This window comes from Antechinus flavipes, chromosome 1, assembly GCF_016432865.1.
Source record: "Antechinus flavipes isolate AdamAnt ecotype Samford, QLD, Australia chromosome 1, AdamAnt_v2, whole genome shotgun sequence".
NCBI classification, from domain to species: Eukaryota; Metazoa; Chordata; class Mammalia; order Dasyuromorphia; family Dasyuridae; genus Antechinus; species Antechinus flavipes.
In genome coordinates this window covers 230,544,139-230,559,266 of record NC_067398.1, presented here as the reverse complement: position 1 = coordinate 230,559,266, position 15,128 = coordinate 230,544,139, and the positions used below count along the sequence as shown (strand labels likewise).

At 33.5% G+C, this 15,128-nt stretch overlaps 2 protein-coding genes across 3 annotated transcripts in view; one reads left to right on the top strand and one right to left on the bottom strand.

Moving 5' to 3' along the window:
• Nucleotides 1–5,568, top strand: part of ATPAF2 (ATP synthase mitochondrial F1 complex assembly factor 2) — a 42,797-nt gene extending 37,229 nt beyond the window's left edge. The window contains exons 8-9 of one of the 2 annotated variants that reach the window (XM_051997726.1): nt 3,354–3,485; nt 5,314–5,568. In XM_051997726.1, coding sequence (XP_051853686.1) covers nt 3,354–3,485; nt 5,314–5,535 — 354 coding nt within the window. In that variant the 3' untranslated portion in view covers nt 5,536–5,568. Of the gene's footprint in view, nt 1–3,353; nt 3,590–5,313 lie in introns of those variants that run through there. The other variant, XM_051997746.1, reaches the window with a different exon arrangement.
• DRC3 (dynein regulatory complex subunit 3) overlaps nt 1–15,128 on the bottom strand; it is a 100,482-nt gene that overhangs the window by 23,452 nt on the left and 61,902 nt on the right. Inside the window, exons 11-12 of the mRNA XM_051997792.1 lie at nt 5,590–5,721; nt 3,970–4,040 (exon numbers count right to left, since the gene is read on the bottom strand). Of these exons, the coding sequence (XP_051853752.1) occupies nt 3,970–4,040; nt 5,590–5,721 (203 nt within the window). The remainder of the gene's footprint in view (nt 1–3,969; nt 4,041–5,589; nt 5,722–15,128) is intronic.

The following is a 15,128-nucleotide window of genomic DNA, read 5'->3' as shown; positions in this document are numbered from 1 at the left end:
ACATAAAGAATCATCTTGGCCCCAAAGGAGGGTTATGAGATGGCATCTCCCTTCCCCCACTCCTTTGTGGAAGTTGGGATCTATGGGTATGGAACACTGCTTATAACAAGTTTTTATGTTTTGACTGGTTTTGTGGAATATTTCCTATTCTTTTAAAAAAAGATTTTTATTGATATCTTTTTTTTTATAATATCTTTTATTTTTTTTTATAATATCTAGATTCCCTTTTATATCTTCTTTCCCTTCCCAGAGGACCATTACAGAGAATTTTCTTTAAAAAAAAAAAAAAGAAAGAAAGAAAGAAAGAAATCAGAACTACTGATATATACACTCCTGAACTGTGCTATTCTTAACACTGAAAAGGACTCTTTTTTTGGTGGCAAGTTTTTCTTAGAATTTCATAACATTCATTTACAACTATTTTATGATGGTAGTTCTTTTTGTTTACATTGTTGTAGTCATTTTATAGATTGCTTTCCCAACTCTTGATTACTTTCCTTTACACTAATTCTTATAAGTCTTCCCATGCTTCCTATTATCCATCATATTCATCATTTCTTACAGCATAATATTACATTATATTTATGTATCACAATTTGTTTAGCCACTCCTCAATCAACAAACAGCTACTTTATTTTCAATTCTTTGCTTTAAACAAAAATCAGGTAATGTTAGGCAATTCTTTTTTTTTTTTTTTTTTTTTTTTTTGCTGAGGCAATTGGGGTTAAGTGACTTGCCCAGGGTCACGCAGCTAGGAACTGTTAAGTGTCTGAGGTCAGATTTGAACTCAGATCCTCCTGACTTCAGAGCGGGTGTTCTAACCACTGTGCCACCTAGCTGCCTCCAGGCAATTCTTTTAGTGGTAGCAAATAATTGGAAATTGAAATTATATCCATCAATTGGAGAATAGCTGAACAAGTTGTTGTATACCATTGTGATGGTATACTATTGTGCTATAAATGACAAACAGAATGCTCTCAGAAAAAAACCTGAAAAGGCTGACATGAACTGATGCAAAGTGAAATGATCAGAATTGGGAAAACATTGTACAGAATAACAGCAGTATCACTTGATGATCTACTATGAATAACTTAGCTATTCTCAGCAGTACAACGATCTAAGACAATTTTGAAGGACTCAAGATGAAAGTTGCTGTCCATCTCCAGAGAAATAACTACTAGAGCCTGAATGCAGATCAAAGATAATTTTTCTTTATTTCATTTTTGGGTTTTTTTTTTTAAATCTGTTCTTTCTTGTACAGAATGACTTACATGGAAATGTGTTTTGCTTGACTATACACATATAACCTATATTAAATTGCTTGCCTTCTCAATGAGGGGAGCAAAGGAGAAGGAAGAGAGTTTGGAATTCAAAATTTAAAAAAAGAATATTAAAATTGTTTCTACATGTAATTGGGGAAAACATTAAAATTTTAAAAGACTGTAATAAGTATTTCGGCATAGATGGAGCTTTGGTATATGCTTTGCAGTGGAATTTCTAAATAGGGCATGGACATTTTAGTAACTTTGTATAATTCCTAATTGTTTTCCAGAATAGTTGTACAAAGTCACAGCTGTAGCAAAAATGCATTAGTATTCTTTTTATAAGTACATATATGTGTGTGTGTGTGTGTGTACATATATATTTATTATAAATTCTGGTTCCCTGGGAGAAGCAAAGAGAAGGCAGAAAATTAGATGATTTAAAAACAAAATATACCCGTAGAAATCTCTTTTAAAAAAAAATGAAAAATGAACCATTTTTGTTTCTTTCTTTGTATTTCCAGATCTTAGTACAGTGTCTGGCACATTTATTAAATGCTTAATAAATATTTGCTGATTGAGTGAAATCCACAATAATTAGCTGAAGAATAAAGTGTGATCAAAAATGAAAAACAATGCTAAGTAGTTACAAAATATTATTGCAAAATAGCCTAATTCATCCTTAGAGAAAAAGGTTCATGGCAGCTGAAGGGACTATTAAACTTATTCCTCTGCAATGCGATAAAGGTTTCTTTAAGTTGGAAGAGTCATTAGAAGACTAATCTTAAAAAAAAATCTACTCATTGTTGGGATGAAGAAAAATCACTTGTAATGTAAAAGATAATGAAAGAACAGGGTATTGTAAGTAGGCCCAGTGGACAGAATGTTAGGTACAGAATAAGAAAAAACCTGAGAGAAAAACCAGCACCAAACCTGACATCAGGAGGACCTGAATTCAAATCTGGCCTCAGACACTTAATACTTCCTAACTATGTGACACAACCCCCAATTGCCTCAGCAAAAAACCAACAACAATAACAAAAAAAATAAAAATAAAAAGCTTTAATTTAAGAAAAAATTTCTTTATCTATTAAATAGGGGTAATAATACCACCCACCTTATGTGTGTGTGTGTGTGTGTATGTGTGTGTGTGTGTGGACCAATGTGTAAAGCACTATACAACCTTTTTTTTTTTTAATAACTTTTTATTGATAGAACCCATGCCAGGGTAATTTTTTACAGCATTATCCCTTGCATTCACTTCTGTTCCGATTTTTCCCCTCCCTCCCTCCACCCCTCCCCCAGATGGCAAGCAGTCCTTTACATGTTGAATAGGTTACAGTATATCCTAGATACAATATATGTGTACAGAACCGAAGTTTTCTTGTTGCACAGGGAGAATTGGATTCAGAAGGTATAAATAACCCGGGAAGAAAAATAAAAATGCAAGCAGTTTATATTCATTTCCCAGTGTTCTTTCTTTGGGTGTAGCTGCTTCTGTCCATCTTTGATCAATTGAAACTGAATTAGTTCTCTTTATCGAAGAGATCCACTTCCATCAGAATACGCACTATACAACTTTTAAGAAGTATTACATAAATGCTAGCTATTATTACTGAAGAATGAGAAAAAAAAGTCATTTTTACTAATGAAATTTACTTTTTTCACTCAATGCTATACAAAAACTATAGGCAGATGTCTAGGTGAGTCTGTAAGCTCAAGATGTCTTCATCAAATTGTAAAATATCCACCTTCAAAAACTGTTTTGAAATTTTTTTATGTCCAGTGGGCCTGGCAATCTTATTCCTTTTGAGGGAACACTAAAATATATTGACATACTCAGGAACAGAATTATTACAGATGTGTAGAAATTCTCAAATGAGATGGGATATTACAATACAGCTTTACACTATACTACACATACATCTCAAAAGGTTAAGAAATTTAGCTAAGAAATAGAGATAAACATGTATCAATAGTCTGGGAACTTGCCTGATTTAAACCTCATTGAAAATTTCTGGCTTATAATCAAAGCTAAACTTAGACTAATTAACTATTTACAAAGTTATGCTTGCTCTCTGTGTCACACAGGTGTGGTTTCATGAAGAATTAAACAATGTTATCAGAATTTTTGAACTTAATGCCAAATCTTGTTTAAAAAAATTAACAAGAAATCAATGTGCCAACGGAGGAGATATTCCATTTGAAGATGTAAAAACAGTTGTAAGTTTATGTCAATGAAAATTATTTTACTTATTTATTTTACTGTGTTTTACTTTGTGCACAACTCTAAGTTTGGTAAATAAATCTATTATCAATCTTGGGAATGTTTGTATTGGTAAGATTAAAAAAAGTAATGAGGTATGTTTATAAAAGTAAGGAAATTAGTTTCTTATGTGAAATACTAACCTATTCTATAGACAATTCCCAGAGAAAACTTTTAAATATCTTTTGAATAGGGACCATCTTTAAAACAGTTTTCCACTATAATTCCCTTGAGGAAGTCTATAATCATTTTAACCATATAAGTTTTTCAATAATGATAAAAAAATTTATACCCTCCCTTCAACAGTAATATTCCCCCCCCCCAAAACCATAAATCTTTAGTCAACTTAATGATCATACCTGCAAGAGTAATCTTAAAGATTCCAGCAACATATTATGATTTCATCTATAAACAATGGAAGAGACACCATTGAAAGGATATAGGCCTTGTACATTTTCAACAAATACTCCCACCATGTCTATAATGTTCCTTTCAAAATTATTTATCGTTTCCTGTAAAGGACAAAGAGCAAAGCTATATTGAATTGTTAGATACCAACCCAATTAATCCTGAAAAATGAATGAAATTCATTTCAACATGTTTGATAACTTGATTTGGGCCTTTAGAAGCTTACCTAAAATATTTTCCTTTATATCAAAAATTGCATTTTCTAAAGTGTTACATATACTTTTCTGTTTAGCAGGAAATAATCATCTGCTATTTTGGCGACAGTAAAGTCAATATATTGTTTAAGGGGCAATTTTAAATATGAAGAAATATTTGAATAATAGCTCACTTGAACTGTCAAGTCTGATTTTTTGTGACCCCTATTTAGGATTTTCTTGGCAAAAATACTGAAGTGGCTTTGCCATTTTCTTCTCCAGCTCTTTTTACAGATGAGAAAACTGAGCAAATAGGGTTAAATGACTCACCTAGGGTCACATAGCTAATAAAGACTCTGAGGCTAGATTTGAACTCCAGAAAAGAACTCTTACTGACTGGGTTGCCATTGCACCACCTTGCTGCTCAGTCCATCAATTTTCTTAATCTACTGTACCCATGTTTACCTTGTGAAATCAAAAGTCTCTTAGATTAGAAGTATAATAGATTTTAACTATTGTATATTCTTATCTTAACTGTTTTTAAATTGTAAGCTTTTTCTATTTTTTCTTTTTAGATTTTATAACTTTTACCTAGAATTATAACGTGGCTTTATTTAGATTCTCAAAGATAAGTTCTACTTTTTGTTGATCTTACTCAAGATGAGTAGTTGAGAATTTTGAGAAGGGGAAAAAAATCTCATTCCCATCACAATTCAGTACTATATTGAGGTAGTGAGTGTACATTCTCTCTTTGTATATATGAAAAAATAAAATAAAAATTTTCAAATAAAAATTATTTAAAATATCTTCAACGATAAAAGATAAAACCACTTTAATCAAAACATCACTGAGAATACTCTGATTTCTTCATATAGTAGCAGGCCAATGAGAACAATTTAGCATTTCATATTTCTTTCAGCCATATTCCCAGATTCTTACAAGACCACTGCGACTTTTAAGTACCATTATACCTCTATTTGAAGTTTATTTTTTTATTCTGAAATTTATATTAATGAAATGGACATTTCCATAAAATTAGTAGAAAAGAAAAAGAAGATTGTATATGAAACTGCAACTCTATCATATTCTTATTCTTATTTATTTTTTATTCTTTTTATATATATGATAAATTTAACACATAATTTTCAAAACTGTCCTTGTTGTCTGTGATTTTTTTTCCTAGCCTCAACTTCCATGTCAGAGTCATATGACTTCTAACACAGGAATGTCCAAGGATATTTGCAAAGTTTCAAAAAAAGTTGCCAAGAATGCAGCTTCACTGACCTTGATGACACAGTCACCTAGCTTCTCCTTCTCCCCATCCTCCCACTGCTTTCTGTGGGGGAGAAATTGGTGCCCTCCTTTGGACAACTGGTATAGCTGCTGCCTTATACTTAATAAATAAAATTATTTAACTCCTCAATTAAGATAACATTACATAATCAAGGTTTTGCCTTACCTCCAACTGTTCAACCAATTGCATTTCTAAAGTCATGAGTCTATCAAACAATCGACTGATTTCTTCAGCACATTCACTCATTTTATTATCCACATAGTGTATGTCATTTGAATTTCGAATGGTATGTAAATACTGAAAACAAAGATGTGAAACTTAAACATTCCAGTCCATTTTAATTTAACAATTAATTAATAACTATTATGAGCACCAAATATTGTGCCTGAAGGCATAAGACATATAAGGCTGAACCCCTGGCTTTGAATTTAGGATCTCATTGAAGAAGCAAGATTTACATATAGAGAATAATGTAAAAGCAATGAAGACAGCTATTCAACAATACTCTAAATCTAGGAGTCTCTTGAACCTGTTTTCCTATGTATTAATAGGAATTCAGGAACAAGGCAAATTGCTGTGAGTCAAATTGGTTAGAGCAGTTCTACAGCTACTATGTAAATGTGAGCTGTGAATTAAAACTGGGTCCTAGAAATATATAGCCAGCTATAACATAAATATATCTTACATTGTAATTCCATAATTATAAAAGAGATATTTAGTATTTCATTGTTTGAAATTTGCTAGAGTGAAGAGTGACTATTTTCATCTAATTTCATCTAATAAATGTACATTGAGCATCTATGTTGCACAAATATTCTGTTGATCTCCTCAAATTTGAAATTTATTTCCAGGAATAACAAAGGCAGGCTTTGGCAAGTTAGACAAAGTAGAATCTTAAAGATGATAAATGCTGGAAGAAAAGCAGAGTGCATAGGAACGAGGAAGAGAGATCATTTCTGACTGGGATATTGGAGAAAAGTGTCATAAAATTACTGGAAGAAAAGTTTTACATATTTTTCATTGGGTCAAAACGATTTTGGTCATTTCTGGAAATAAGTTCAAGTTTGGGGTCATGGTATTAGATTTGCAGAAGCTACAAATCCATTATTTCCTGAGATAATTACACTTTGGGGGTGGCTTTAATTGTTAGGAAGTTTTTGTTTGCATCAAACCTAAACTTATCTTCTATCAGTTTCTACCTATCATTCTCCATCCTTCCCTGAGGGGGCCAAGGAGAACAGGCCTAATATCTCTTTCACATGACAGCATTTCAAATACATAAATGTGGCAGAACACAAATTCTCTGACTACAGGAAATAGGTTCATCTTTGTGTATTTTTAGCATCTAGTACACTGAAGATGCTTTTAAAAATGATTGTTGGGTTGCTGAATTCAACTTCCATATGTCCCAAAAGTTTTCTCCAGGTGAGAAACTCTCCAGATGAGTTCAGAGTCAGGAAGACCTGCCTCAGATTGTGTAAATTAGCTAACATGTAAATTAAATTCTTGCATTGTCTTCTCTGTGACAAGCATTTTCCCCTTTATCACAGTGTCAGCACATTTAAAAAAAAAAATTAAAGCTTTTTTTTTTTTCAAAACATATTCATGGATAATTTTTCTAACATTAACCCTTGCAAAACCTTGTGTTCCAACATCCTCCACTTCTCCCACTTCTTCCCCTAGATGGCAAGTAGTCCAATATATATTAAACATGATAGAAATGTATGTTAATCCAATATACACATACATATTTATGCAATTATCTTGCACATAGAAAATCAAATCAAACAGGAAAAAAATGAGAAAAGAAAAAATGCAAGCAAACAACAACAAAAAGTGAAAATACTATGTTGTGAACCACACTCAGTTTCCACGGTCCTCTTTCTGGGTGCAGATGAATCTCTCCATCACAGGATCATTGGAATTAGTTTGAATCATCTCATTGTTTAAGAGAGCCACATCAATCAGAATTGATCATCATATAAATCTTGTTGTCATGTACAATGATCTGGTTCTGCTCATTTCATTCAGCATTAGTTTGTGTAAGTCTCTTCAGGCCTCTCTGAAATCATCCCTGCTGATCGTTTCGTATAGAACAATAATATTCCATAACATTTATATACCACAATTTATTCAGCCATTCTCCAACTGATGGACTTCCACTCAGTTTCTAGTTTCTAGCCACTACAAAGAGGGCTGCCACAAACATTTTTGCACATGTGGGTCCCTTTCCCTCCTTTAAGATCTATTTGGGATACAAGCCCAGTAAAAACACTGTTGGATCAAAAGATATGCCCAGTTTGATAACTCTTTGGGCATAGTTTAAAAAAAAGGTTTTTTTGCTATTTTTCCAAACTTAAGAAGCCCATGCCACACTGTTTTAGAATCCCTGGAAATTGCCCAGTTCTTGGAGCTATTTTTCATTTTCAACTACCTTTTTCCTTTGCCCTTCAGTGCAAATGATCCCACCCCAGCAGTCACTAAGATGCTCTAATAAGCTGAAATGGAATCATATTTAAAAGCTGCAACATTTACCTATTTTCTTGGAGTTCTGCCTATTTTAAAACCATAAAATGAAAAACACAACAAAACAGAAAAAAGAAATGTTTGAGGCCAAATCCAGTGCGAGAACTAATTAACACAATTTTTATTTCCTGTAATAAGGTCAGATGTTCTGAATGTGGTCAGGAGAAGCACACACACAGCCATTGTTATCACAAAAAATGAAACCATATACAAATTGTTGTTGATCAACTTAGCCCTAAGATGAAAAAAAAATCCAGTCATACTATAACTAAGCTTGCTCCTCATCACATCAGAGTGAAAAATTTATGTGTAAGAAAATATTTATAGTGGTTCTAGTTATTGCAGTAAAGAACTCAAACTAAAGGGATGTTCATCAATTGAGGTAATGCAATAAATAATGGTATATTATGGTAAATTATAGTATAGGAAGGTAATATAAGAAATAATAAAAGAGATGGATTCAGATAAACCTAAGATGACTTGTATGAATTGAGTAAATTCAGAGTAAAGCAAGACTAAGAGAACGATTTATACAATAATAATGTTGTAGGGAAAAACAACTTTGAAAGGCTTAAGAACTTTAATCAATGGCTTTTTGATTAATCAATCAATGACCAACTATGACTTCAAAGGACCAGTGACAAAAAATGCTACCCACCTCTTGCCTAGGTGGGGCAACTAGGTGGTACAGTGGATACAGCACTAGGCTTGAAACTAGGAAGACTCATTTTCATGAGTTTAAATCTGGTCTCAGACACTTATTAGCTCTGTGACCCTGGTCAAGACATATAACCTTGCCTTAGTTTTCTCATCTGTAAAATGAACTGGAAAAGGAAATGGCAATCACTCCAATTATATCTTTGTCAAAAAAAAAAACCCTAAGTGGGATCATGGAGAGTTAGACATGACTGAAACTGCTGAACAATAACAATAATAATTTCCTGGCAGATAGGTGATAGGCTCAAAGTGCAGAATAAGACATGTGATCTTGGACATGACTAGTGTGGGATTTTACTAGTCTAATGGGATTTGGTGCAAGCCCAGACTATCTAAAGCGATGCCCCATATGCTTTATGTTAACATTATGGAATGTTAATTCCTGGAAGACAAGAAGACTGGCATATGCATGAATATCCTGCATTGGCCTACTTCATGGCTAGAAACAACCCTTTCCCATTGTCCACATTGCCAGAACTGTCTACATTTTTACTATTACTTGACAATACAGGTAATCCCTGCATTTGTATCTAGGCATGAAAAACTCATAGGAGGTGAAACCTAGTGGTAAAGTAGAAATACTCAAGGACTTCCTTCTCATCCTCTCCACCACCATGGGGCCTTAACAAATGGGTTTGGAATTTTGGCCTAAGATTTTGTTCTGTTTTCTTTGTCCTTTTTCATTTCTATGATCAGAGAGTGAAGTCCCTAACCTAGAAGCTCAAGCCATGGGAATCTTGGAACTTCAGACTCCAAGTTAACATCCAACCCTGTCTGAGAAGCTAGCAAGGGGATTCTGAACTTAAATTTGATGGGACTAACACTATATAGGAAATGATTTAAGCCATGAGTCTAATCCTCCATTCCTCATAGAGAACAAGGTTATATAGGGAAGATTATAACCCTGAGGTTTTGAAAGAAAATGTTCGTGTGTTTCTTCTTGCTATATCTTAGAAACAATATTCTTCTGTAAAAGCTAACTGATGTAAATAGTTAATTGAGATGCTAGTTAATTGCCACTAAAAAAAGAAGACAATTTGTGGGAGCTTGGGCCAATGGCAGAAAGAAACTCCCCTAACCCCTTCAGTGTACTGGAGAACTCTAAAAGAGGAGTGAAATGTAATAGAAATTATCTTCAGAGAGTAGCTTGAGAGAAATACATGCTACATTTGATTCTGCATATTTATTACAAGGATTTTGTTAGGGGAGATAATATAATCTCTTTCTCTCTCTCTCTCTCACACACACACACACACACACACACACACACACACACACGCACGTGGGCGCGCCATTGACTCAAAGATCATCTGCAGCAGACTTTCCTGATTGGTGAAGATCAATGCTTCACACCTGCATGAGGGAGTGGAATTTATGAGAGCATGAGAGAGGATCTTGGTCTTCTAACGTCTTTGAAAATTATATACAGTAATTATATTATATAGTAATTATATTTTATAGATTATATATAACATGTATAATAATATATAATATATTAGACATAATATATATTATACAGTAATATACTCTAACTTCTTTACTTGTCATTTAAGTAATCTGCTTCTGTTATCCTGTTGTAGCAGAGGCAATGCGGTATAGTAGAAATCAGGCTGGACAAGGAATCAGAAAACTTGAGTGTAAATCCTGACTCTGATCTTCATTTTCTATAAGCAAATCTTTCTCTGAGCATCACTTTCCTAATCTTCAGGATGGGAACAATAATACTTCTATTATCTTGCACATGCAGGATTGTTAGGGGAAAGTTTTAGATTTGGGCTTCTTTTATCATAACTCATCTTAAGAGGAAACTTCATAATAATGTTAAATATTTGAACTATAGAAATCGTTTTTGAAATTGTGTGAACTTAGATCACACAGGTGAGCTGGGAATACTGGGAGCATCATTTTAAAAGGCACATGGGACTTTTAGAGAAGGATCAAGTGAAAAGTTGGAGAAAAGTTAAGACAAGCCCACTAAGATTGTAGAGATGGGATAATTACCTTGTCATCAAAAGCAAAAACGTATCAGATAATCTCTAAACTCTCTTTCAACTCTTCCAGTTCTAAATTTCATGATTCTAGTTGAGGAAATGTCTGTGAGCCCAACAAGTGATGCTGAGTCAAGGTCAAGTAGATGTCAGGACAGCAGTTTAAAATGAAAATTGCATGTCAGGCTATCCAAAAAGAAAGATAGAAAAAGACCCTTACTTTCTCTCACTCACTCCTGAGATTTTCTATAAGTACAGAATTTCTTACTCTGTAGGGGATCATGAAATAATGTCATTTTGGAAATTGCAGTCCATGGGTTTGGTGCACTGGATTTTGATGTGAATATTTTTATACTTAATTTCATAGTGGAATTTCTTTGGCTTCACTAGAGAATGTTAGACTGAGAATTAAGAATTTTTTAGAATATATATATGAATTCATCCTGATATAAGTGAACATATTTTCTGTCTCTGTCTTTGTGTCTCTCTCAAAATGAGGGACATATTCTACACGTAGTATAATAGAGCAGAATGGTGATAATATATAATTTATCAGCAGAAGATGTTTAATTTCATAATGTGCATAGTTTTATTACTTAATAATTCTCATTACAGGAAAATGATTTATATTAATTTTAAGTTAATTTCCCTCCAATTTGATCAAAGAACATTTTAGTTTATTTCTATAAATTTATATGCCAATTTTTGAAGACAGACCTATAAGAATGTAAATGACTAAGTTTGATCTACTAAAATGTAGAGTTAAATGTTAAAGTTAAATGGTTCCAAATTTCTAAAACTTTTGCAATATCTATAAAATAAAAAGGTGTGCTTGTGTTTCATCTCTGAACAAGACAATGTCATGCCAAATGCACTGATACAATTCTTACCTGGTTAAGAATTTTGAACACTATGGTTTGAAATGTTTAAGCCATAACTTTGAAACTATAAAGTAAGCAGTCTTAAGGGTTTGTATATTCTCAATTTAAATGTAAAAATGAGTGAAAAGTCCTGTTTGAAAATATGCTCCTGTAACAACCATTGAGTGAGGATAATTTTGAACCTTTAGAAACCGTTTAGAACAAAGCAGAAATTACAAGTTTAGAGCAGCTAGTTGGTGTGGATAGAGTACCAGTCTCCTGTAACCTATCACACTACCAGAGGACACAAGAGTTTTTAATATCCTGGTAGAATATGTTATATAACACATATTAGCCTTGGAAACTAGACAATTTAAACATTATAGCACTGCCAACTTCTCTAGGATCAATACCACTCTAACCATGCCTTCCCAAAATGCAACACAGGGAGAGGATACCAAAGACAATAAGAATCATGCCTGAATACAATATTTGTAGTAATTTTATATTAATCTTAATTTTGTAATTGCTTTGTTTGAAATGTTTCCCTTTCTGGATCAAATAATGCAATAAATGTATAACAAATACATATAATGCCTCTACATTGGTCTGCCAAGGTTTTGGCCTACAGTGAAGATATTTGCATCTGTTTAACAACCATGGTAAGGGCAGGCAGCCAACAGAGAACTGCAGAGAATGTAGAATACATTCAAGAAGGAAACAATTCAAGAAGGATGCAAAATGAACTTGTGATTTCATCAGTAAAGTAGCTTGCCAAGCACCACACAGTCTACATACATATCAGAGGCTGAACTTAAACTCAGGATATTGAGGCTAGAACTCTGCTCACTAATCTAGCTTAACTCTGCCCCCATGATGGTCTGCCTCTACTTTCTTGATATTCTTCTGTCCCCTTATCAGCATTAAATCTAACCCATTCCAGAAAATGAATTGAAAAATAATGTACTTTTAAAATAAATAAGTTTTTCCTTAAAAAAAAAAGTTAGTGAGACCTGTATGTGCAAGAATGTTTGTAGCAGCTCTCTTTGTAGTCGCCAGAAACTGGAAACTGAGTGGAGGCCCATCAATTGGAGAATGGCTGAATAAATTGTGGTATATGAATATTATGGAATATTATTGTTCGGTAAGAAATGACCCGCAGCATGATTTCAGAGAGGCCTGAAGAGACTTACATGAACTGATGCCGAATGAAATGAGCAGAACCAGGAGATCATTATATACTTCAACAACAATACTATATGATGATCAATTCTGATGGACGTGACCCTCTTCATTTCATTTGAGATGAACCAAATCAGTTCCAATAGAGCAGTAATGAATTGAACCAGTTACACCCAGTGAAAGAACTCCGGGAGATGACTATGAACTACTACATAGAATTCTCAATCCCTCTATTTTTGTCTGCCTGCATTTTTGATTTCCTTCACAGGCTAATTGTACACTATTTCAGAGTCCGATTCTTTTTGTACAGCAAAATAACTGTATGGACATGTATACATATATTGTATTTAATTTATACTTTAACATATTAAACATGTATTAGTCAACCTGCCATCTGGGGAAAGGGATGGGAGGAAGGAGGGGAAAAATTGGAACAAAAGGTTTTGCAATTGTCAATGCTGAAAAATTACCCATGCATATATCTTGTAAATAAAAAGCTATTAAAAAAAAAAGAAAAAGTTAGTGTGTCTCTGTCTTTATAAAATGTAAAATTTTCCTTGATTAAATTCATCTCTGTTGACTGGATGAAGAATGGCCACCAAAAAACACCAGTTCTGCAATCAGCCTAAGTCAAAAGTAGCTTTTTGCAGTGTGATATCTGTGCCAAAGCACCTCCATCTCCTAGGCATGAAAGAAAGGAACTTCAAAGAGCTTGACTCCAAGCAGCAGAAAAAAGCTAACCATGGATTCAATGGGGAACTAGTTATGTGGAAAAGCTTCCCCCAGGGGGTAAACCCATCCAGAAGAAATCCTGTATCTGGGAACAATAGTATGATGACTCCATGACAGAAGGAATCTCAGATACCAGAGATGTTGCTTTTATGTATTCCCAACATTTGTCTCACCACCATAACATTTCAAATTTGTGCCTTATTCTGTTTTTAGTTTCTAACAGGAATGTTCTGCATCTTATATTCTTCCTATGTCACCTTAGTAAATGTTTTTGCTCACAGTCAATTGTATCTACCGTTTGATTGTAAAGGGAAAGTCACCAGTTATTTTAGGAGTATAGATTCACAGAATATCCTTAAACTAGGGAGAACGAGTCTCCCTTTGGGAACTCAACCTTCCAGTATGAGTGGAAATTTGGGGAAATAACCCAGAAGGGATGATATAACCTGAAATGTAAATTATGAAGGATTTTTTTTTCTTTTATTGAATGTCTGTAACCATTTTTAGGTGGTAAAGTTCATTCCCCACTTTCCCATCACTTTCTACATAAAATCACATAATTGTTGTTACTTATTTTTGTGGTTATTTATTTATATCATTATCAGTGTTTGGTTTGAAATGTGTCCTGAAAGCATATCTAAGAATGAGCGACAAGGCTGGAAATAAGAAAGACAATAAATAGGCTAGAAGTTCTTAAGCACAAAAAAACAAAATTATTGTTATGCATTACAATTGTAAACCAATTCCAATAATAGTGTTGACTTCAAAATTTTTGTTGTTTAATTATATCTAATTCTTTGTAATTCCTTCTTGGGGTTTTATTTGACAAAGATAATAGAGTGGTTTGCCATTTCCTTCTGTAACTCACTTTACAGATCAGAAAACTGAGGCAAACAGAGTTAAGTGACTAGTAAGTTTCTGAGGCCAGATTTGAACTTAAGAAGATGAATATTCCTGCCTTCAGGCCCTGCACTCTATCCACTGTATCACCTAGCTATCTACCTTAATTGTAAAGAGTAAAACTTGTGAGGTAAAGATAGAACTTTTGGGGGATTGTAGATGTGCTTCCCTTATTGTCTGTGACCTCACTGATTCATGGCAAAAGTATTTATGCTGATAAATCATCAATTGAAAATGTAAGAGGAAGATAATAGCAGGCTACCTCCTGGAGTACTAATTTCCATTTTAATCTATATCTTGATATATGTATTACTCTGCTGGAGAGATAGTTCTATAAATGAAGTCCTGATACCCTTGACTCAATTCCTCAAAGTTTTGCTTTTCCTTTTGAATGGGTAGGGTTGTCATTTGCTAGGTTCCAGGCCTGGCTCTTATATCCACTGAATAATGTGAAAATTTCAATGCATAAATTGGAATAACCAAAATAATCTTTGTTTTTCCTAGGGATCAAACATCCTTGGAAATTTTTGTTCCAGCATGTTTGTCAAATGTCTGTCTTAGAACTTTCAGACCCAAAACCTATAGAAGCAGTTCAATGTTATTACCACAACTTCTCCAGTTATATATAATTTCTACTAATTATTTCAGAAAATATCCCAAGTAATTTACAAATCTTACTATCACTATGTAACTGAATCCACCATGATGGGGGTTAAAGGTATGGAAAAACTCTTTTTGTAAGAACCAGTCCTTTCCACATATTAGCATTTTTATAAAGATCAACTGCTTCCTTGCACTA